This window comes from Botrytis sinoallii (assembly GCF_014898435.1).
Source record: "Botrytis sinoallii strain Bc 23 chromosome Unknown BSIN_025, whole genome shotgun sequence".
In the NCBI taxonomy this organism is placed as follows: Eukaryota; Fungi; Ascomycota; class Leotiomycetes; order Helotiales; family Sclerotiniaceae; genus Botrytis; species Botrytis sinoallii.
The window spans coordinates 487,982-510,048 of NW_024066052.1; the positions used below are offsets into that span (position 1 = coordinate 487,982).

General features: G+C 43.8%; 7 protein-coding genes across 7 annotated transcripts; 4 read left to right on the forward strand and 3 right to left on the reverse strand.

The window, feature by feature from the left end:
- Positions 1 to 402: 402 nt before the first annotated feature.
- On the forward strand, positions 403 to 2,190 carry EAF02_010456 (uncharacterized protein; the record flags this gene model as incomplete). Its single annotated transcript, XM_038906504.1, has 1 exon — positions 403 to 2,190. The coding sequence occupies one exon, from the start codon at positions 403 to 405 to the stop codon at positions 2,188 to 2,190; it is 1,788 nt and encodes a 595-aa protein (XP_038753768.1).
- Positions 2,191 to 3,004: 814 nt separating this feature from the next.
- Positions 3,005 to 3,990, reverse strand: EAF02_010457 (uncharacterized protein). Its single transcript, XM_038906505.1, has 4 exons — positions 3,834 to 3,990; positions 3,703 to 3,775; positions 3,431 to 3,591; positions 3,005 to 3,367 (listed from the first exon to the last, which is right to left on the reverse strand). Exons 1-4 carry the CDS (start codon positions 3,898 to 3,900, stop codon positions 3,216 to 3,218), a joined length of 453 nt encoding a protein of 150 aa, XP_038753769.1. The 5' UTR covers positions 3,901 to 3,990; the 3' UTR covers positions 3,005 to 3,215.
- Positions 3,991 to 4,264: 274 nt separating this feature from the next.
- On the forward strand, positions 4,265 to 6,060 carry EAF02_010458 (uncharacterized protein; the record flags this gene model as incomplete). The annotated part of the gene is made up of 5 exons (XM_038906506.1): positions 4,265 to 4,383; positions 4,704 to 4,764; positions 4,823 to 4,934; positions 4,984 to 5,132; positions 5,182 to 6,060. 5 exons carry the CDS (start codon positions 4,265 to 4,267, stop codon positions 6,058 to 6,060), a joined length of 1,320 nt encoding a protein of 439 aa, XP_038753770.1.
- Positions 6,061 to 6,624: 564 nt separating this feature from the next.
- On the reverse strand, positions 6,625 to 7,253 carry EAF02_010459 (uncharacterized protein; the record flags this gene model as incomplete). Its single annotated transcript, XM_038906507.1, has 3 exons — positions 6,625 to 6,665; positions 6,721 to 7,140; positions 7,208 to 7,253. The coding sequence occupies 3 exons, from the start codon at positions 7,251 to 7,253 to the stop codon at positions 6,625 to 6,627; spliced, it is 507 nt and encodes a 168-aa protein (XP_038753771.1).
- Positions 7,254 to 7,716: 463 nt separating this feature from the next.
- On the forward strand, positions 7,717 to 8,035 carry EAF02_010460 (uncharacterized protein; the record flags this gene model as incomplete). The annotated part of the gene is made up of 2 exons (XM_038906508.1): positions 7,717 to 7,840; positions 7,887 to 8,035. 2 exons carry the CDS (start codon positions 7,717 to 7,719, stop codon positions 8,033 to 8,035), a joined length of 273 nt encoding a protein of 90 aa, XP_038753772.1.
- A 176-nt stretch (positions 8,036 to 8,211) lies between these two features.
- Positions 8,212 to 8,527, forward strand: EAF02_010461 (uncharacterized protein; the record flags this gene model as incomplete). The annotated part of the gene is made up of 2 exons (XM_038906509.1): positions 8,212 to 8,296; positions 8,334 to 8,527. The coding sequence occupies 2 exons, from the start codon at positions 8,212 to 8,214 to the stop codon at positions 8,525 to 8,527; spliced, it is 279 nt and encodes a 92-aa protein (XP_038753773.1).
- A 266-nt stretch (positions 8,528 to 8,793) lies between these two features.
- EAF02_010462 (uncharacterized protein) lies at positions 8,794 to 9,306 on the reverse strand (the record flags this gene model as incomplete). Its single annotated transcript, XM_038906510.1, has 1 exon — positions 8,794 to 9,306. The coding sequence occupies one exon, from the start codon at positions 9,304 to 9,306 to the stop codon at positions 8,794 to 8,796; it is 513 nt and encodes a 170-aa protein (XP_038753774.1).
- Positions 9,307 to 22,067: the final 12,761 nt, after the last annotated feature.

A 22,067-nucleotide genomic window follows, 5' to 3' on the forward strand; every position in this document is an offset into this window, starting at 1 on the left:
AGATGGTCACATATTGAAAAAGTCTTCATGAGGAGTACAATGCTACCATTTGCAGATATATCTCATCTGAAAGACTTCTAAATGAAAAGTCCTAGTGGGCTTTAGTCTTAGAAAAACTTTTAGTTAATTTCTCTCAAAATTTGGTAAAGCCCCCAAGTTTGGATTTTACCTCCTCAAAATAATAAACTCCACGCCAACAAACACATTTTGAGTTCGAAGATCCAATCGGCCAAGTTCGGAGAAAAGCGGCAGAAGTCTTATTATTATTTATCTGTTAGTTTTGGTTACTTCGGTAATTATTTTGTGACGTTGAGACTATCCATCCACACACTTATAATTTCCAAAATTGTTTATTCACAAATACCACAATCTACAGGTTGCTTTATTGCAGGAACTTTCACAATGGCAAACATCGGTGAAGACCCTTTTGTTAATGACACAATTTTGAATAACTCCTCTCCAATTACTATGGACGAGTCGATCTCGGAAACAACCAAGATCGAAGAATCAACAACAAAATCTGACCCTTCTTTCATTCAGCATCAGATTTCCCTACAAAGAAGCCCTTCGACCGCTAAATCACATGTGTCAGTCCTTTCCAGCCAATTATCAATTAAATCCAATGGAAGCAGTCCAAGACTGGGTTTTGCGTCACTTGCTATCACCCATGGCGATGATGGACAGAGGCGATCGCGTGGTGATTCTAACGCAAGTAATGCTGGAGAAGTTAGCAAAACTACACTACTGAAGTCAAATTCACATACTTCTGTTTTGTCAATGAAATCAGAAAAGTCGGTCACTTCTGTCAATGTGGTTGGAAGCTATCCCCTTGGCACGTTAAGAGTCCACTCCCCATCGCCAACCGGAGAGCGTGGTGTGGAGCATCACGAAATTTTGGAGCATGGTGATGCCGTCATCATTCGAAACCTTCCAGTCGGTACAATTTTTGGGTATGATACGAAGGCCTATACCATTAAGACTGAGGGAACACTTGAGGGCGTCAAGCAGATCCCGGCGGGTGCTCACTTTTTTTGGGGTGGGTCCGGCAATGGATCTTCACGAACCGGTTTTTGGCTGATGACAATGAAGTTGGCCTCGGATGAATTGGGTGACATTCATGTCTTAAGATGGGATAGTTACCACGAGTCCTTGGAGGAAGAGCTTAGCGAAGCCGAAAAGCGCATCCAAAAGTCAAGCGTTTCCGAAATCGTCAACAAGCTCGAGCCATACTTGAGTGCTCCGTCGACTCCAGATCCCGTCCCCTCTACTTCTACGTCGTCAACTCCCGTTGGCTCTCCAAGTTCTCCAATCACTGCCCATAGTATCGATGACACCGACAAGTGGCGTCGCTTAACCTTCTGCATCAAGCACCCCTACCTCAAGAGAGTCACAGGTGGCGAGTGGAATAGTTGGAAAGTCTCGTCTAGTCATGACATCAAAACTACAGAACTACAGGCTTCAAGCGCACCTCGTGACGTTAAGGGTGGCAGCACAAATTTCGACGGAGACGAATTTCTAAACTTCGTTTTCCCAAGAAATGCCCGTACCTTCTCAGAATCTTCTTCAGGTCGCGAGCGCACCGAGCAAGCAATCGATAGTACGTCTTATATTGTTGAGGCTATCGGACGTTGCACATATGAGGACTCTGATGAGATTATTGGAGAGTTGCAATTCTGTTACATCACCGGAATGATCCTCGGCAACCTTGCGTGTATGGAACAGTGGGGTATCATCGTCAACAAGCTATTCGGAGCCTATCGTCTTTCTATGGATCAGCCGGTTTTCTTCCGTAAGGTCATCACCGCCGTCCATGCCCAGTTTATGTATGATGAAGAGGGATTCGACACTAGTATCTTCGATCATGATTCTCATCTTGGCGACGATTTGAAGATCGTTCTTACCAAGTTCAAGTCCCGCTTGAATGAACAACTTCTCTCCTACGGTACTAATATTACACGCGACCAAGAGGAAGTAGGTAAGGCATTCGAATGCTTTGAGTCGTGGCTGTGGAAGTGGGGCTGGGATCTACGAGGAAATTATCTTAGGTCTGGAAAATTTCAGCTGGAGGACGGAGAGATGATTGATGCCGAGCTCAAGGATTTCGAAGACGAGGATGAACGAGGTGAGTACGCGCCAATGATAGTCGATCTCGATGAAGAAGGACTCGAGAAGGATCGAATAATTCTGTAGCAATTCAAATCATGTCACACACTGCTTGTACTCTACACCACTTATTACATAGTTCTTATCCAACACTATTTGTCTCCGATACCATCTCCTGCGTTTGCGGCCTCCTCCCTGCTTCCCCATCATTTCTTTCGTTCCCACCAATAGTCTAACCAAATCCTCGTGTTGCGTCTCTAGGTCGCAAATCTGACAAACCCAAGAAGTCCAAGACCAATCGCATCAGCCGCTCTGGTTTCTCGTGGGCTCTTTGAAATGTATCCTAATCTTCGACTCTCCTTTTATTCGGCTTTCCTTTTCCCGACTTTTTTTTCAACTACTCCTTCCGCAGCTTTCTTTTCGAACTTTCAATTCTCAGCTCCCCTGATTCTTCCCCGAGAAACAGGATGAAGCAAGTGTATTACCACAACCTTTTTAATTACGACTTCTTGAGTTCTCGCTTACTCCAAGAGCATATACTCACGATTTTACGATTTAATGGCTTTCTTCTTCGACATTATGATCACTGGATACCCGTTATAGATGGATGGAATAATGGCTTGGTTTTGGGTTGTATTATACAAGGCTGGCATGGAGGGTGTATCTAGGTCGAGGTGCAATGGGAGATGGTGTTCTGAGGAGGCTCATATTAATGGATGTGGCATGGTTTAAGAAGTTCTGAAATGGAGGATTACTTGGTATTACAAAGGGGTCATTTGGGCATGGATAATTCAGCGGTGTATATTAGGATTGATATTCAAGAAGGGCACTTTCGTATATATTTGCGATTGATAAAGTATACAAACAAAATTGTCACATCACATATAATAGGCAGGCGCGATTTGATTGAAGTCATTTGAAAATTCGTGATATTCATGGCTGCACTTTGCTAAAGCGCTTATGTGACAAATGAGACAAGGTCGATCCAAGCCCAGATTTCAGATTTGAGATATGGAGACCAGGCAGTAAATGCCGTTCCCCGCGTAGTTGTCATCAATTGCACAATAAAACCCATATTCTGCTCCATGCGTGTAGCCAAAGAATTGACACGTCTACAAACGACGACCACGACGACCTCCCTTGCGACGGGTGCTGTCGGATGGAGTTGGGGTGACATCCTCGATACGGCCAATCTTCATGCCGGTACGGGCAAGGGCACGGAGAGCGGATTGAGCACCTGGACCTGGGGTCTTGGTTCCGTTACCTGTAAAGAGTTGATATTAGATTTCATTGCCGCAATTTGAAGATTTCTCGAATGTGTTCTTACCTCCGGTAGCACGGATCTTGACGTGGAGAGCAGTGATGCCCAATTCCTTGCAGCGGGTAGCAACATCTTGAGCAGCCAACATAGCAGCGTATGGGGAAGACTCGTCACGATCGGCCTTGACCTTCATTCCACCGGTAACACGGCAGATGGTTTCGCGGCCACTGGAATCACCCAGAAAGTCAGCCTATGAACCTTTTCGTTCCAAAATGTGCAATATATGAAATCAAAACACTAAATTCCTGACTATAAAATTTTGCCTGGGGGGTACGTACGAAAGATCAGTGACGTGAACGAAGGTATCGTTGAAAGATGCGAAAATACGGGCGACACCGAAAACGAGTTCACCTGCACAGCGGGGTTAGCAATCCGTACAAAATTCCTCCAGGAATTAATAATTGCTTACCTTCCCTGATCGAAGGACCAAGGTTGATGTTCTCTTGCGCTGGGCGTGCTGCTTTCTTTGGAGGCATGTTGACGGTTAGTTGCTGAAGGATTGATCGACGAAGTTTTCGAAAATATCAGAGGTTTTCAAAATGAATGGGTAGAGATTCGAATTCCAAAATTTGGCGAATTTGTGCGCGCTAATCTGAATTAGGAATGGTGCACAGCTTTCCTTAGCGTTACGGGGCTTCAAAAAAAAAGGCATAAAGTTTCCGTCGCGCGACTGGAACTTTTCTTTCATACACAACCACAACAACAAATATTTTCCATGCGTTGAGATTCTCCGATTTTTCATATCGTGTCGAATTCAGACCATTGGCCTCGGTTTGGGAACTTACGAAGGGTATTTAAAATACACAGTTTGCCGGAGTAGCTGGTTTAGTATCACGCACAATGGCGACTTCAACCAAGTCCAATCTTGAAGGAAAGATGGACAATTTTGTTATCGGCATCATTGGTATGGGTGATATGGGCAAGATGTATGCCCGCAGGCTCAGCGATGCTGGATGGAGGTAATTCCCCCAATTGAGTTTTCGTTGAGCCCGCTTTTGCAATGGTAAGCACCCTCTTTTTTCTCACCCTCATTCCTCTTATAATGATGACCTGAGTGCATTTGGCTCGAGTATCGCCTTCAGATGACCTGACTACCATTCTGGTACCAGGTCGGAAGCTGGCTTTCAATGATGAAAAATCTCAGCTACCTTATTTTATTTTGTCTGAATCAATCAAACTACTTCTGCCGTTTTTGTTACCTTTTGGAATCGCAGAAGCTAACAATAAATCTATAGTTATAATGTTTAATATCCGACCACTACTGATGTTCTTGGGGCAGAGTGAACGCCTGCGATAGGGAGGACAAATATGAAGCTTTGTGTGAAGAGTTTGCAGATAGAGTAAATACCCAGTGTTTAGATAGTTCTTGTCCTGCAGCTTGTGCTGAGACATCCATAGAAACAAATTACAATTCTTCCCAATGGCCACCTCGTTTCCAGAGCAAGTGATTATACCATCTATAATGTCGAAGCTGCCGCAATCGGCAAGGTTGTTGCTGAATATGGTCCCTGTATGCTGTACATGATCCCGTCACCTTCATCTTCTAACACCCTGTGTAGCCACCAAGCAAGGTGCCATAGTTGGAGGACAAACTTCTTGCAAAGCTCCTGAGATAGCTGCCTTTGAAAAGTATCTTCCTGCCGACGTTGATATTGTATCTTGCCATTCTCTTCATGGTCCCAACGTAGATCCTCGAGGTCAACCACTCGTAAGTATCACAGTCATATCACGACCTCACGTGCTTAAGAAAATCATAGGTTTTGATCAAACATCGTGCATCCCAAGAGAACTTCGAAAAGGTTGAGCATGTTCTCTCATGCCTCGGCTCCAAACAACATGTTCTCTCAGCTTCTCAACACGACCGCATAACAGCAGATACCCAAGCCGTGACCCATGCAGCCTTTTTATCCATGGGCAAAGCCTGGCACGCCAATCTCCAATTCCCTTGGGAAATAGCCCGATATGTTGGTGGTATTGAAAATGTCAAGATTAATCTTACCCTCCGCATCTACTCTCAGAAATGGCACGTTTATGCTGGTCTCGCCATCCTAAACCCTTACGCCAAAGAACAGATCAGAGAGTACGCGTCAAGTGTCACGGATCTATACAAACTAATGCTTGGAGGGCACAGAAGAGAGTTAGAGGAGCGAATCAAGAGCGCAGGACGATTCGTCTTTGCTGGACGAAAAAAGTCTGATGAGTTACTCTTGCGCGATGAAGTACTTGATCGTTTCTCCCTAGGTAAAAAGCCTGAAAAACCAACGCCAAACAATCATCTCTCTCTTCTCGCTATCGTTGATTGTTGGGCTCGTCTCAACATTAGTCCATATGATCATATGATCTGTAGCACACCTCTCTTTCGTCTCTGGCTCGGTGTCTCAGAATACCTATTCAGAAATGATAAATTGTTGGATGAAGTTATCAATACTGCTATTGAAGACAATACATTTCGTTCTGACGATTTGGAATTTACATTTGCAGCTAGGGGATGGAGCGAGTGTGTAGAGTTTGGAGATTTCGAGAGTTGGAAAGATAGATTTGAGAAGACGCAAATGTTTTTCGCTCCAAGATTTCCAGAGGCAACTAGAGTAGGTAATGAGATGATGAAGACGATTCTGGCAAACATTAAGGATTAGAGACGCAGTTTGGGTGGTATGGGAACGGGCGTATGGTTCAACTTGATTGTGGAGTTTTCGCTGGCTGGCTGACATTCAACATGAATTGGGACTCTATAGAGGATATACTTCAAGCATCACTGCAATTCTGAATGATATTCTTTTCAAACTTAGAAAGGACTTAAATCACAAAGTTTGACGTCATCAATATCTGGAATGAAACAGGCGGAAACCCCGTGCATGATGCTTTCACTGTGCAGTAATCCCTCACACACGGTCAAGATGTAGGCAATTGCTGGGAATGGGAAGTGTATTTGTAGTTGTGGCCATTCTACCTCGTGCTTTTCGTCGATTGAAGCGAACCCCTGATCACCAGATAATCACATAACAGAACTCTTGCGAATCCTCGGCACGTTGTCGTAGCATTGTTCAACATCTCCATTGCCATATGCTCCTCATATTATGAACATTTCGGAAGAATCTTGCATTTACTTGCTTAAAATTCTATAAACCGGCGTAAAAAGCCAGCCCAATGCAAATGCAGCATGACCACTCCCCCAAATCCAACCCCATAAAACCACAAATTTAACGGTAAGATTTTTGGTATCTGGCTCTGGCACCGGGACCTATTGAAAACATTAGCCAAAATTTCGATAGTACCTGCCATAGAAAATAACTGACCTCCGAACTTCTTTGGCTCGCAACGTCTGTTATCGGCAACCAAGAGGGTTCTGTCGTAGGTAACGAGGGCTTGCTTCAATTGGTTCTTTGAGTGCTCATCGACGAACTTTTGGTAGTAGGCAACGATGGCCTTGGAGATAGCTTGACGGATAGCATAGATTTGGGAGGTTTGACCACCACCGGTAACACGGACACGGATGTCAACACCGGCGAATCTGTCGAGACCGACGATCAAGAGGGGCTCGTAGACCTTGAATCTCAAGACCTCTGGTTGAACCAAGTTCAAAGGCTTTCCGTTGACCTTAACAAGTCCCTTCCGGCCTATCCTTCTAATCAGTATTTGAGTTCTCGGGGGTTCGTTGTGAATCTGTGAGATTCCTGTCGAGGGAGTTCGTACCTTGCAGTGGGCAACTGCGGTGGCTATTGGGAAAAAAAATGTCAGTCTTGATTCAATTCCAGAGAGCGAGACTCGGATTGAAATTCTTACCGGTCTTCTTCTTTCCGAAACACTGAACAGACTGGTTGGAAGCCATCTTGGATAATTTTCCTTTAAAATCGAATAGATGTTAGCTTCTTATTCCTCCAAATTTGCCATTCCGTATCGTCGAAAATAATTGGTAACGCTTTTGTCGAATGTCGAAAAAAGACTAATGGTCGAGTTCCAGAACCTCCAAGCAACGCATAAATCCTTCCATACCCCAAAACTCCAGGACAACCGCAAATCAAATCAGGTCGGAATGTGAGCTCACCTTGGCGTGGATTGTCGAGGTGGTTGTAAAGTGTTGTCGTCGTTGTCGCGGAACGTTCTCTTTCTGAGTGTAATTTTCGATTTGCAAAAAGTGCGAGCCATTCAATTAGCGAAATGGACTAACACCGAAACAGGTTAGCTCCATCCATCGCCCCAGATCACACACCGATGTCTTATCGTTATCTCAAAGCATTCAATGTCAACTGCACTGTAAGACTTCAAATCCATTTCATAAAATAGCTGCCACGATGTCTCGCAAAGGTGTTGGTCTAGCAGCTTTCGATAGGTCTCGAATCACCTCTGCTCAATACGCATCTCACGGAAATAATCTTCGCAGCGCTCATTCCACATCTATAGCTACTCCAGTTATCGGTCTTTCGCTTCTTACTTCAGCAATTTGCTCAAACTCATGCCAAAGATATACGTTCGAATCCCACTTTCCGCGCCGAGTTTGCGCGCATGTGTTCAGCTATCGGAGTGGACCCCTTAGCTAGTAGTAATAATGCCGGAGGTAGAGATGGGAGTGGAAGTTTTTGGGCTCAGATGCTTGGTACAAGTGTGAAATGATTTCTATTTGAGTTGGCAGTGAGAGTTGTGGAAGTCTGTGGCGCTACACGGGAAGAGAATGGTGGGCCTTATTGGTGTTAAAGAAGTCAAGACAGAATCCTGAGCACACGAATTGGAAGGTGGAGCTGAAATATCTGAGTATTGATCACCTTATGTTACTCTTGTGACTATAACAAATGCTAATTGGTATCCTAGTGATGATATCCTTTCGTGCCGTGACTACCCCTAAAACCCCTGGGTTCTTCCTATTCCACTATAACCGTTGGCCATAAAACATATATCCGTTCGATACCCAAAGAACTCAACACAGATCAGAGTGCAGTTCTGGAAGCTGCGCAGCTACTTGGATATGTTAGCGTCGGAATGCTCATGTTAAATCTTCGATGGCCAAGAGCAAGAGCCAAGACAGCAATTGAAGATCTAGTCTCAGAGAGTATGTTATGGGTCGACAAACAAAGCGAAGAGTGGGAGTATTGGAAGCCCTGGATTTAATGCTGGAAGTGGACGAAAGTGGAAATACTGGATGATGAAGGTAAACTTAAAACATACCACGTAACAACGAAACACGAAATCTCATCATCAGAAAAGGTTCCAAGTAACGAAAGTTGTGGGCAGTGGAAAGTTCACATATAAAACGACGGTACTCTACACTTCAAATCGGCAACCTGATAAGGATCATTATGATAGCATACATGTGCTTATATAAATGAATTGCCTTCTACGCGACGGAGAAAGTGATCAATATCGATCTACACCTTCTATGAATGTACAAGACGTTCCTTTACACGAGCATTACCAAGCCCGACCTGACGTATACTGGGTCTGATGGACCGGTTGTAAGATCCTGGCATTTCTGGTTCTAGCTGTGGAGGAGACTCTGCTGTTCCTTGGGAGGTATCTTCTGGTGAAATTCCTCGGGATCCCTCATTTGGCCATTCTTCCACAATATTGGGGAGTCTATGAGATCTTTTAGGCCTTGCTTCGGTCGGACGATGTCTTCTACCGTTCCATTGAGACGAGGCCGGAGTCGAATGTGATTGCGTCGAACTCGACGATCGCGACTCTTGACTCCATTGATGCGAGGATTCTAACGAGGAAAATAGCGACCGAGTCCCTTGTGTTCCACTTATCGTTGGTTCTGCCAAAAGCTGGGCTCTCCGGGAGCGACGTCTCTGTATGGCTTGGATAGAGTAGTAAATGCCCATACCGAATAAAATCATACATGCAATGAGGGCAATAACTATAACTCCGATAACGTGGTTGGTCTGCATCGCGTTGAAGTAGGGGGTTTCAAGTTCTCTATTTCCTTGGGCAGAACCGAGTGTCTTTAAAATGCTTTCAGTCTTGATTTTTGAATGTCAGGTTGTTTAATATGCAGTTTTCAATCTCGTCATTTATATACAATTAGTATACGGGCTCAAATTTGTATATGGTAACTTTGTTGTCCCAGGGACTATGCTGCCGTATTGATAAATAGCTTTTGTGGCGATAGACCTTTCGTCAGTATTGGCTAGCAACCCGGAGACTGCATCCAAGAATAGCTAGGGATCAGAGGCAAGCCGTAGCAAAAACTATCTTTCCATTACCGTTCTTCCATTAAGATCTAGTCACTATGTGCGATTGCTCGCTCGTGTCTTACCATGATGTCCATGTGTAGCAAATTGTCAGGAATCAATGTAAATCCTAGCTAACGTATTGTTGCCTCAATGCTATAATCCAATTCATTCGGTCTACTAGTAACTACTTAATAAACAGCAGTTTGCAAGTCATATCAGGCTTTCGATAGCAAGCAGATGTTTCTCTTGTCTGCAGCTCAAAGATTCTTTTCTCTACTGCTAGCTGTTAGAGCCTGTGTTTCTTTTCTGGATGCACAAAGTTTCTCTGAACATTTAACTCCCAAACCTGGCCACGCGATCTGATCTATTGTGAAGCCTTTATTGGTTTAAGTACGCGCTAGGTAGTCACTGGCGACAAACTTTGATAGAGCGATATCAGAGCTTAAACGACGCAACTCATATTTTGCTTGAGTAGGGGCTTGTATTCATTCTGTGCATTCAAAATGATGTAAATCTGGTTTAGTTATTGGGCTTTAGGGCAAACGGTCTTTCCTCATTCGACTTCTCAGTGTACCCAAGGTTCTTAATAACCCAGGCTGTAGTCCAGCAATCAGAAGCGTTCAATTTCTTATCAATCTGGCTAGAAGATTTAGACTCTTTGAAATGTTGAACCTTCAAGCATTCATAGCTTGTATGTAGTTTCTTGGGATAGGTAACGAGTTTCGGTTTCCTTGAAAGTGCAGGTATCACAGGCTACAAGTGTTGGGCACTACGGGACTTTATCATGGGTGATTCAGAGAATATCTGGGGGAAGTGGGCTTTATGACTTTCTTTCTATCATCTTATTCAAGTATAATACATACATAGGCGCATCACATTTTCGGCGTAGCATCAGCTATAGATATACTGAATCAGTTAAAATTCACTACTGCTGGTGTGAATTAGTGTCTGCTAATACTCGATTTTGGAGCTCAAACGTCAGGAAGACTACATTCGGCATCTTCCCCAGCAATTTCAACCACAGAACCCGACACGTGTGGCAATATAAATTGTCGAAAGATGACAAAAAACAAGCAGTGTTAGAGAAGAGAAGAGCCAATTCTGTGAGAATATCGATTGTTTTAGATGTTTCCAGGCTATAAGATTGTGTTTAAAGAAGACGAACGAACAGGAGCCAATAATTGAAAAAGATGCTCCCCCTGACGCAACACTCGTGAAGGAAAATCGACTCGAAGGCGAGAAGGCGATTCTGATATGATTTTGGTAGTCTTCTCTACCGAGAAGAGAATTATCACGCCGAAATAGTAGAAATCTGGACCTGGTGAACGACAAACTACCACAACGATGAATTACCAAGATTATGATACGTTGGATTGGCGTGGACGTAAATTCAATCAATCAATCAATCAATCAATCGATACGTTGGATTGGCGAGGAGAGCTGATGTTGGACTGATGTTATAACTTCATACCATAACAAACAGATCCAGTGCACAACACACGATCCCCAGAGGTCAGTTGGTGGAGTACTGTGGCTTGGGATGAGGCCGGTATGGAGATATATTGATGGTGCTTGGTTTCTCATACTTGGAGCCCTTTAAAGAAACACGTTATGCTGCAAATTTAACAACTGTCAGGTTGAAGCAACAAGATATTCTCTATGAACTGGATTCACAAAACACAGTCTAATTTTGGAATATTAACTAAACATGGTGTTCGTTGCGTGTCAGATGACGATAATTCCTCGTCTCTATGAAGTGAGTGCTTGAGAACTGGGGTTTCGAAGCAAAGCCTTTTCAAACCAGCACGCTATTGACAGTTGCCGGGTTTGTAAAACTTTAGAGGAAGAAACTTGCTTTCCCAAACGATGGTTTATCGGAAAAGCGGTATGTGTATTATGGTTAGATCAAGTGTTTGAATACAGCAGTCAAGAGAAAGGCATTTCAACATTGATAGAGTTAAGTCAGAGAAGACTCCTTACAGCGAAGTTTTGGGGTCCTCTGAGGAGTCTCTGAGAGATAATGTGGTCACTACTGTGGTGAAACATACTGGGCACAAACCCCGACGAGGAAGTCCGCTGGGGGACAAACTAATAAGATGTGCGACAACACGGAGAAGGAGGAATGCGGAAAGAATCGCGGGAATACTGACGATGATGAAAGCACTGGGGTACTCAATACTATCATTCAGCAATCTCAGTGTATTCAATATTCCAGATTGTACTTCAAAGAGAAGATACATTGAACTCAACTCAAATACCCAACTCCTTTCAATCATCTAATACCTTTCAACCACCCAATCTTCTCAAAAGTTCTGCATAATCGATCAAAACACCCAACCCAGTCCCGAATGGCGAAAGTTCCCAAACTATGCTTTAAATCTCAGCTTAACGAATCCGGATCGTTCAACATATATAGGTATGTGCCATTACTTCAAACCCACCGCCTTATTTCTTATCTTTTTTTCTCTTTGGAACGGGAGGGGAGACACCATAAGCACCCCTCCCTCTCGAATAGATAAAGGAGAATTCTGGAGTCAAAGATATCGGAATGAAAGGTAACTCAGGAAACAGACAAGATAATCAAAGACCAGTCCTTAAAAATCAGATATAGAAAGTACTAATCAAGATCCAAGACGATATGATAACGAACCAGACACCAGGAACGCAAGCGACGATGAAGAGACGTTTTGAATGGGATGAATATACATGCACAAGAAGACACATCGAGTGGACCAAAGACCCTGCGCTGAATTAGGAGGGGAAAATAATCGTTGCCCGGAAAGGAAGATACTAGAGGCCTCGAGTATGCTAGAAGAGTGGTGAAGATATATATACATATATATAACAACCCCTTTCCCCGCTCCCTTCATTCCCCAGAGCAGCGACGTAAGATCCGCATCTACCTTGGCATCTCAGTTGCTATATCAAAGTTTATTGAAATCCCCAAAGAGAAGCAGATCCAGAATATCGGAGATCTAATGCAGCATGTCTATCTTCATACATAAGGGTTTCCCCCCTTTCCCCTCCGTGCTTCACATGAGATACTCTATACCTATTTATCGCCGCAAATTCATCGTCTAGATTCTATAGAATCTGCTATCTGTATCGTGTTATATCACACCTCATCTTATTCCAAGACCCTAAATCACTGCCCCAATCCTCAAAATACTGGTCTCGTGCCTCGATCTCCTCACATCTCACAAGCCTCGAGGTAATCTGTATACATTGCCAGATACGTAACCCTCATTATCTCAGTCACACCACATGTCACTATATACCGTACATAAGATCAATGCACCGGGGTCAAGTCACAGTTCGAGTTTTTTAGGGATGATAGAATGTTTGAGGATTGATAGATTATTGGATTAAGTAGAGGTCTGCTAAAGACAGATATGTGTACTGTACTGCGATTGTGTATCTAATGCGCTGGCGTCTAACTACTCAGGTGTGCCAGAATGATGTGAACCAAAATCTTTTCTGCGCAGTCTCTCTCCCTTCTCGTCCACTATCATGTGGCGAATGTGTCAATGCGTACGACTCGATCTCCCGGAGATGTGCAATATAGGGATGTAAGGAGTGGCGAATAAATGTGGTACATACTCCCATCCCACCTCCTCGTAGACGAACCCCTTTCAAACATCATCCACAATAGGGATTGTAGATGCAACTTGTCACCCGCCTAAATGTGTATACTATAGTAGACGGTCATTATGATCAACACCACCATTGTGCCGGAAGCTCCGACGATGCTAAGTACGAAAGCGAGCACAATTGCACAGCTCCACCATTAAGGGTTGATGGCATTGAAAGTTTGCTTACACATCTGAGGATACATCCAGGGGTGAAAATTGAGGTATTCTTGCCCAATAGTGTGTCCATACGATGCCTTACTTGCTATGTATGCACTTCAACAGAAGAGCTTTCTCCCAACATCAACACCAAAGGGTACGGCGGCAACGAAGCTACTCTTTTCCAATATTTCTCGAAACAACAGCGGTCAAGCAAATCGACCAAATGCTCAAGGGTATTGACTCGCGACTCGCGACTCACCTTTGTCCTCGTATGGTCCCCATTATATTCTCACGACGACAAGAAACGTCGCACCGCACACTCGTGCAAAAGGCATTCTCCTGGCTCCTGAATGACCTCGTACTTTGCATATGTGGAGCCGACATGTTTGCTTTTTGTTGTCTCTTATTGTCATCTGATAAGTAACCGAGCAAGCTGCAAGCGAGCAAGTAGCTATGTCTGCATTCAGGGAGTAGGAAATGCGGCAAGCAAGGGTTCAAATTTCAAATGCAAACAATCAAACGAGCAATGGGTACGTATGTATGTATGACTCGACCCCTCTCAAGCATCGATGCAAAAAATCATTTACCCGAGCCCAACATTTGATCCTCTCTCGACTGGAAGGTCGTTTCCAATAAAAAGATTTCGCCAATATTATGATGGTTCGAGAATCAGGGGGGAGATAGCAGAAGAATTGGCTCCTGCTCCACTTGGATGGATCTCTGCAGTTCCATATGGAATCTGGATGCAACTCATCCGTGGCGAGGGTGCAGGAATGCCCAACATGTAAGGATTCCTGACTCGTACTTTTATGCCGACGATCACATGTTCATCCCTGGCATATCCTGCATATTCAGTATCTTTCACATTCACACACACAACGCATTTGCGACAGAAATTGGCCGCTCGCACTTCCTTTTCCTTCTGTCCATCCCTGTCTCAGCATCATCGTGAAGAGTTCCTGAAGTGTCATAGGGAGCTGATGTGGTAAGAAGTCGAAATCGCTTTAAAACCACAATATCAAAATTCAAATTCGATGCAATCCCGAAATCTTGAACAGCTTAATTCTTAGGCCTCTTGACCCAATGCAAATGGAAGCTGTCAATTCGGTCTTCCCGCCTAGATTCCAATCTAGTCCTCGAAGCCTTCAGATTAGTGAAAGTCTATGGCACGTGCATACCCCGTGTTTCAATCTCTTTCAATAATTTAAGGGTGTTGAGCTGAACTATGTGTTGTTCGATGCACAGGCATTTGCGGATTGTTGGTGACGACTAGTGATTTCACAGAGGAGCTCAGACCTGCCCTTTAGATCAGACCGAATAGCAGATGCACATCGATCTTGCATTGATGCTAAAACGTAAGGTTATTCGTACATCCAGGCTGATGACGTTGATTTTTCGAAAGGCTTTGTGATTCATCTTGCAGTCCTGGGTCATCGGGAAGATGATCAGTCGAAGACGTCTACGTGTGGACAAACTATTGCCCCGTAGCTATACATATGAGATTGCATGTTGTGATGGTTAGTATCTGCACACAAGACTCTATTTGGGCCAATTTGCGAAAGATGGATGTTTTCGAATATCCATTTTTTTTTAATCAAAAGATCCATCTGCATTCATTTCGGAACCGGTGATAGCTGCCAGACCCTGCTTTTCGTAGTGCTCAAGTCTGCGTCTCTTTTGGCCTCTACGACTAATATTGCCGCGAGCGGGAATGATGCAGATCTCATAGTGCGAAGACTAGAACTTCTGCCAAGGACCGGACGGAGATGGCTCCGTTCGGTAGATCTATAATACTCTACATGTTATTATATGTATACAGAAAGTCTTGTCGTAAGTTGCAGAATAGGATCACTCCACTATTTACTCGAAATAGTCTGGTACTCTTTAAGAAAGCGAGAAAGGCACCAAGATTCTTTGCAGTGCACGGTCGGTGTTCGTACTTTTGCGTGAGGTATAAATTGAATTCATGTACGTAGTAGCATGGGGTAAAGGCCAGGAGTCGTCTAATCACTTGATGAGGTGTGAACGAAGTAATGCGATATTGGATTTTTCGCACAGATTATCTTTGTGTAACCCATGTTGGTGGCTGGTTATCCAACTAGGATAACAAGCAAGTTTGAAGCAATCAGAGAACGTTGAGCGTATAGAATAAAGTGGAAGAAGCGACCCATAACAGAATTGGGAAGGAGGTGCGCCCACACAGATAGAAACCGATGGGAGATCTTACAAAAAGTATACACTCCTTTTGGTCCTGTGCCGCGTCTGATACTGCGTGGTCAATATAACGAATGAGGGGTCCAGTTTAAGACTTTTAAAGAAACGGAGTGGGGGAAGACACGGGAACTATTCGATTGAAGCCTTGATCATATAAGACCTAGACTCGACTTGAATTAGAGTCTTCGGCGGTGATGTGATGATTGGAGACGATTAGAGGGAGTTGGCTTTATAGTTCCTGACTAAAGACGCTGGTGAATTTGAGCGAGATATGTTACGCAGTTCCGCTTCAGCATGGGTGGGTAAGTTGTGTGAATCTATGTTGCATTTTTAATATGTGGAAAATTGACTGGTGATTCCAAAATCCAACCTTTCCATTGACAATTGCCGTTGCCTAGAGTTGGTTGTGACTCGTGAGAATCAAGTATTGAGCAGATATTGGCGATGGGGAATGACGGGTAGTGTTGCCGGCTGCACGCGGATATAGACGTATCATGTTGTATTGTCAACAAACCACCTCGGAAGGTCTTGCAAAAACAGTTTGAGGGGCTTAAACCGACGAGCAATCATGGCGAATCATCACGGGTGGCTTAATCCCATTGCGGTATTTTGCATGATTGTTGAGAGCGTGTCGACCCTCGCATGACTAGCGACAAGAGAATCCTATGTAGATACAATCTTCGGACGAGAGTCTACATTTGGATGACCATGTACGAAAGAAGAAGGAAATGGAATGATTTCATTTGATTTGATCCTCAAAGCATCCCATTGTGTTAGTCATCATGAGAAAATATAAACCTTGTCGTACCCATATTAAGAAATCCACTTTGTGAATGGTCCCGCACACTCAGCGGACTGAAGGGAGGGATTGGACTGAGTCTGGCGAGTCTGGAAAGCGGCAGCTACGACATGACAGGGGAAACTATTCAAGTCCTTTCTCATGTATGCAAGACGATGTACAGGGTAGCATCGACACTAAACCTTGTGATGCCGTATACCTTGCTCCTCATTTTGCCACCTAGACATGAATCGAGTAACGGGCTAAACTTTAATCACGAGCGTATACGAAGAAAGGAAAGTCACATACTCACAGACTCACAGACGGGCTCGAGGCGGGCTATCTCCAGTTCCATATTGGCAACTCCAGAATTCAGATGGATGAGTGTGTGTACCGAGTAGATAGATGCATGTAAGTAAGTGTGTATGTATGTGCATTGTGCACACTGCACCACCATCTATACAATCTACATAATCTTTCTACATACACACTTTCCCTTCCATGTTCGATGAGTAATGTATAAGAATCGAGAGAGCGTGTGTGTACTTTGAAGCGAGCAAGTTTGATTATTTCGTGCAGTTCTGGACAACGCTATGGCTTTCTCTTCCTAGGTTCACCTCCATGGAGATGTTTTTGGATATTGGAATGTTTTGATTGGCAGTTGAAGTTACAATCATGTAACACAAACTGAGATAGGGATTTGTATGGAATCTAGGGAGAAGATTTCCCGGTCGTTTTACGTACTGTATCATCATTTCCGCCGAAGAAAGATTTGTTACATGGGGGAGGGGACTTGGTCAGATCACTGATCCATCAAGTCCGGTCAATGTTTAATATTTAATGTTTAATGTTCAATATCAAACCAATTCAGGCATTGAGACAATTTGGGAGAGGCATGGCATGGTATTGGCACAAAGCGTAGACTTGTCTTGAGTCTTGACACCGAGCTCTCCCCCCCTCAGCCTACATGTGGGGATTGAGCAGACTGAACACTGAACTCATGCGTTTTCAATTCCAAATTCTGGATCCATTGCTCCATTCTTCGTCAAAAACAAAAATCAAGATTTGGGGGCGAAATGATTGGGTCATATGCTTTTCGTGATCCCCCATACAGTACTCGTAGTCCGAGAAATGGAGATTGTATGTATGTGCGTGCTTCCAGCCCTCCAGGGATTCTGGTGATGCTCATATCAATTTGTTTCGTCAACATATACGAGGATCTCAAAGGGGACGGAAAATAAAATGTGAAAGATGGGTGGGAGTGGATTTCCGTGTCGCACACACCTGCTTGAAATAAGTTCAAATAACAGTAGAAAGGCTAATCATGGATCGATGATCGTGGCACATATTATTCATAGAGGGATGGATGATGGATCACTGAATACAACTCCTTTCATCCAACTATGCAGTGAGAATTGGAGAAATATGATCTATCATATTTTCATAATTCATCCCAGTCTTGGGGGCGTCGAGTGTCTCTTATTGTCGCTGTTGCTGCTGCTGCTGTTGTGGTTGTGGTTGTGGTTGTTGTATGATCAAGTTAGTTATTCAAGAGACTTCATTACCAATTTGATATCTATTAAGTTTGATGCTAATTGTTCTGATATCCAAACAAGTTGCTACTAGATCGCCCCTAAATGGCGATCTATCTAGTCTCATTTTCCCCTGGTTCTCTGGGTAAAATAGGCGTCGCCCTTGAGAAATGATGCTTTTCCCAGAATTCCCATAATCCCATTTTTATCTCTTACTAAGTCGCTTCCACCACTCACAGACGCGGATAGTCGATAATCAAACCAAAGGCCTGCTAATGGATTCCCATGACCGTTATGTCGGGAGCTGCTACTGCGGGTGAACGATTTTAGTTAACACAAAGCCACGACTTAAGTGCACAACACTATGATTTCAGTACCATAAAAATGCTTATCGGAGAACTAAGATCTGGAATATCTCAAGGTTCAATCTGGACGACATGTCTTCAGAACAACTTCAATGTCACGTATATATGCTCTGCTCAAAACTTTATGTCCTTTTCGACTCAGTCCCGGAAGTTGGCAATGACTAGGAATTCCCCCTCGCACCACTCATTAGAATCATTGCTCTCCCACTTTTGCGTACTGCGCCCTTTCAGCCACACACATCTCACCGAGTGAGGAAAGCTGCAGGCGCAGAACCGCATATCACATATTCTATCCTAACGAACCCTTGCCAAAGTAACGGCAGATGTGAGATAGGTGTTGCTTTGCATCTGTAACTTTGTGAAATTGTGACCTGGTGGTATTCAATGACCGCTCTTCCGAGAAATACATTCAACGATGGATGGATGTGCATCCTGTTTCTCCTCTTTCGGTCGAATGTCGCGAGTATATAGTACCACAAGATAGTGGAACCGAAGGGTAAAGATATGTCTCGTTTGCGATCACTTGTTGCCTTTCGAAACCGAAGGATTTCATCCTCATCCTTGATAATCCACGCTGCGCACTCTGTCTCTGGATCCTGTCGGCGGAAGTCACGGACATTTTATTCAATTGTTTGGCTGGGCACGTCCGAATTGATCATCTTTTAATCATCTTAGAAGACGAATTATGGGACAAGAGTGGAGATGAAAAATCAGAAAGAGGGGAAGAGAGCGGAAGAGCAGGGGAATGTGCGGACAAAGAGCTTGAAAGTGGACAAATGCTCCCCCTGGTGCCATATATATTTGTTGGTCAGCTGAGAAAGATGGAAAAAAAAAAGTGATATGGAGTGACATTATTATTTTGCAATGTTCGCAAAATCGTAATCCGCATCGGTTTCTCTTCACAGCATTTAAATCCGATGATGATGATGATAACTTCAATCTCGGCAAGCTGAAGTGGCCATCCCAAATCAGGATCAAAATGCAAAGTGATTCATTGTGAACTCACCCGTGTCAACCAATAAAACTCGCCGTCAATTTGTCAAGGGAAGGAGGACAAACAGTTGTTCCGACGAATCAATAAATCCCCGAAATATCTGATATGACAGAAAAAGAGCACGAATCATCAATAAAGTAATGAATGCAGCCAGATTAGACAATAGCCAGCGGCGGTAAGAAGGTGTAAATGTCGATATCTGTCAAATTATGAAGCTTGCCACCACTCAGCTCCTGCACGTTGGTTACGTAGACAAACGAAACCGAACATAATCATATATCACATGCCAATTGGGGATGGAGAGAAAAGGAAGGTTCGGTTCGTTTCGTTTCCTTTCAGTGCAGCGACATCCTTCAACGAGTAGGCTATCTCCTATGTAGTACCCAGATGATCATCAATCCGCAATCAGGTATGGATTATACAATCTTTTAAAGTTTTTATGATTGAGTTGGATGACAACTCATCCACAAACCCCAACCCGGACCTCCCTCCCTTCACTGTACTGTCCAAACGAGAAACGAGAAACGAAAGATTGATAGTGAGGCCATTCTGGTGCCAAGAGAACCTGAGCATTATACATATCGAATGTGACTGTATATCAGATATATCATGCCTTTTTCCAATCGATCATGTACAGCATCAGCGACTCTCACCAGCTGCATGTAGGCATTCTTTGTAAACTTTCTCACTTGCCATCATCCCATTATCGCATCGTCACAGCATGCTCAATCGTACATGATCAGATTTTAGAAATGGCTATGTACAATTCTCTCGTTTGAGACCTATAGCGTATGATCCTATTCAATACTTCCTTCACCTCAAGGCTTAGCTTGCCAATATTGGCAATTTGAAAACTACGGAGTTTTCACTCAAAAGATTCCCATCCTTCCTTCGATAAACGTGGACCCCCTGGTTGAACTTTGAGCGAGTGGTTAAATTGAACATGTCACCGACTGACGTCCATGAGTCTTTGATCCTAGTCTCTTCTTAGTTCATATCTCCCGTGAAATCTGGCCGACCGCTGGTTACACTGATTGACCTGTGTGATTCGTTCTATTCGTTACATTTCCATCCTTGGCACACACCCCATCCTATTTTCTAACGCTAGGAGCACGCATGTTCAGGGTTGACACGCATCTCTCAGCCCAGGCCTTCCAAAACATTCTCACTAGAACACCAATTTCCTTCTAAGCATTCGTGCGAGTAATCTTTTTGACCGACTCGAAGTAGATCAAACATCAGCTAACCCTTTCCCGATTTTTTTGGGTTCCCTCTTACTCCAGACCCTTATTTACCTCCCTAGTCCCCCTTCTTCCTAGTTATTCCATTAGCATATACCGAGAGACAATAACTCGGGGGCAGCCGACAGTGAAGAAAAATAAATTGTTGAACACGAACCAGGGCCGCACGCACGTCAGTAGTCTCCCACCCACTCCATTCTCTCCATCCATGGATTGTCTAGCACTACTGTACTGTATTGCTTGAGCCCTGTTATCACGATAGACGAATTCGTCAAACTAACTAAAGCATCTACTAGACTTGGATTAGAGTAGCAAGATTTGTTAATAGTTGAAACGAAGCGCGCGATTGTCGTTCGTTAGAAACAAACGCCTAATCCAAGTAAGTAATCTTACATACGGGATTTAGCTCTGGCATTATTGCCCAGACTAATTTCCCCCCCAGAGAACCCCAAATCAAAGTCGCTTCCCGCACGTCTGGGTCGCCTACACAAGCGTTATTCAACCATCCCCTCCGTCAACGCTACCGCCACACCATCGGCATACGCAGTGCCGCATCCATACTAAATCTTCGAGATTGATAGCATTGAACTCATCGATTCCTAAATCAATTTAAGCTATACCGAAGCTTTCTATCGAACTGTCAATTGACATCACGTGTATAAGTATTAATCAAAAGACGACTTACTTATCATTCCCCGTCAACGCTTCGCAATTGTGCAGGGGCTTGCCAAGGATTCATCCGAGGCTTTGATATCTCTCCCTGCGCTAGTCACTGTAAGTTAGCTTCCATCATTAGACAATATTCCCATGGGAAAATCAACAATGACATCGATATCAATCAATATCAAAGACTTTTTGAAGCTTTGAAACTTCCAATCTCTGTGTCAGGAGGAGATTTTTGATCTCTTTCGTAAAGAGTGCATTTGCGCCTTATGCGCATCTGCTTCACCCAATTTTAATTGATTCATACTGACAGATATAAGTTGTCCAACATTAATCATTTTTGCGGGCCCAACAGACGGGATTTATCCAGTCTTCACCTCCCTCTGCCACCAAGAAACAAATATTCATTACAACAAATCTATCAAAGCATTGTGGATAGACACAATTTCAATCCTTTATTTACGAAGATACAAGTTAGAGGTCTACGACGACGCGGAGCTTCTATCGCACTTCTATCCCTCGACTCACTTCCGAGAATTGTTTATTAACACAAAAGAGGGCACGACGCGTCGTGGGTAGTTTCTGCCATTTGCTAGCCCAGACATTTAGGGGATATCAACTGGATAAAATAACCGTAATCGTACGAATTTCTTCAGATCATTCAACTAACCACCCACACCAAGATCCTTCTGGGTATTTGTGGTCGGGCATACGCTATAACTTCCCTCGATACCATACCAATCACGGCCCAACCCCGTACACTACAAACGGCAGTATCAACTGAAACGATTCTCCATTCGGAAGAGCTACGATACAAGTCTCCTGTCATTACTTGTCCTATATCCACCACTTTGGAGACAAGATCGGACGGACAGAACCATTGCACGACACGCCAAAA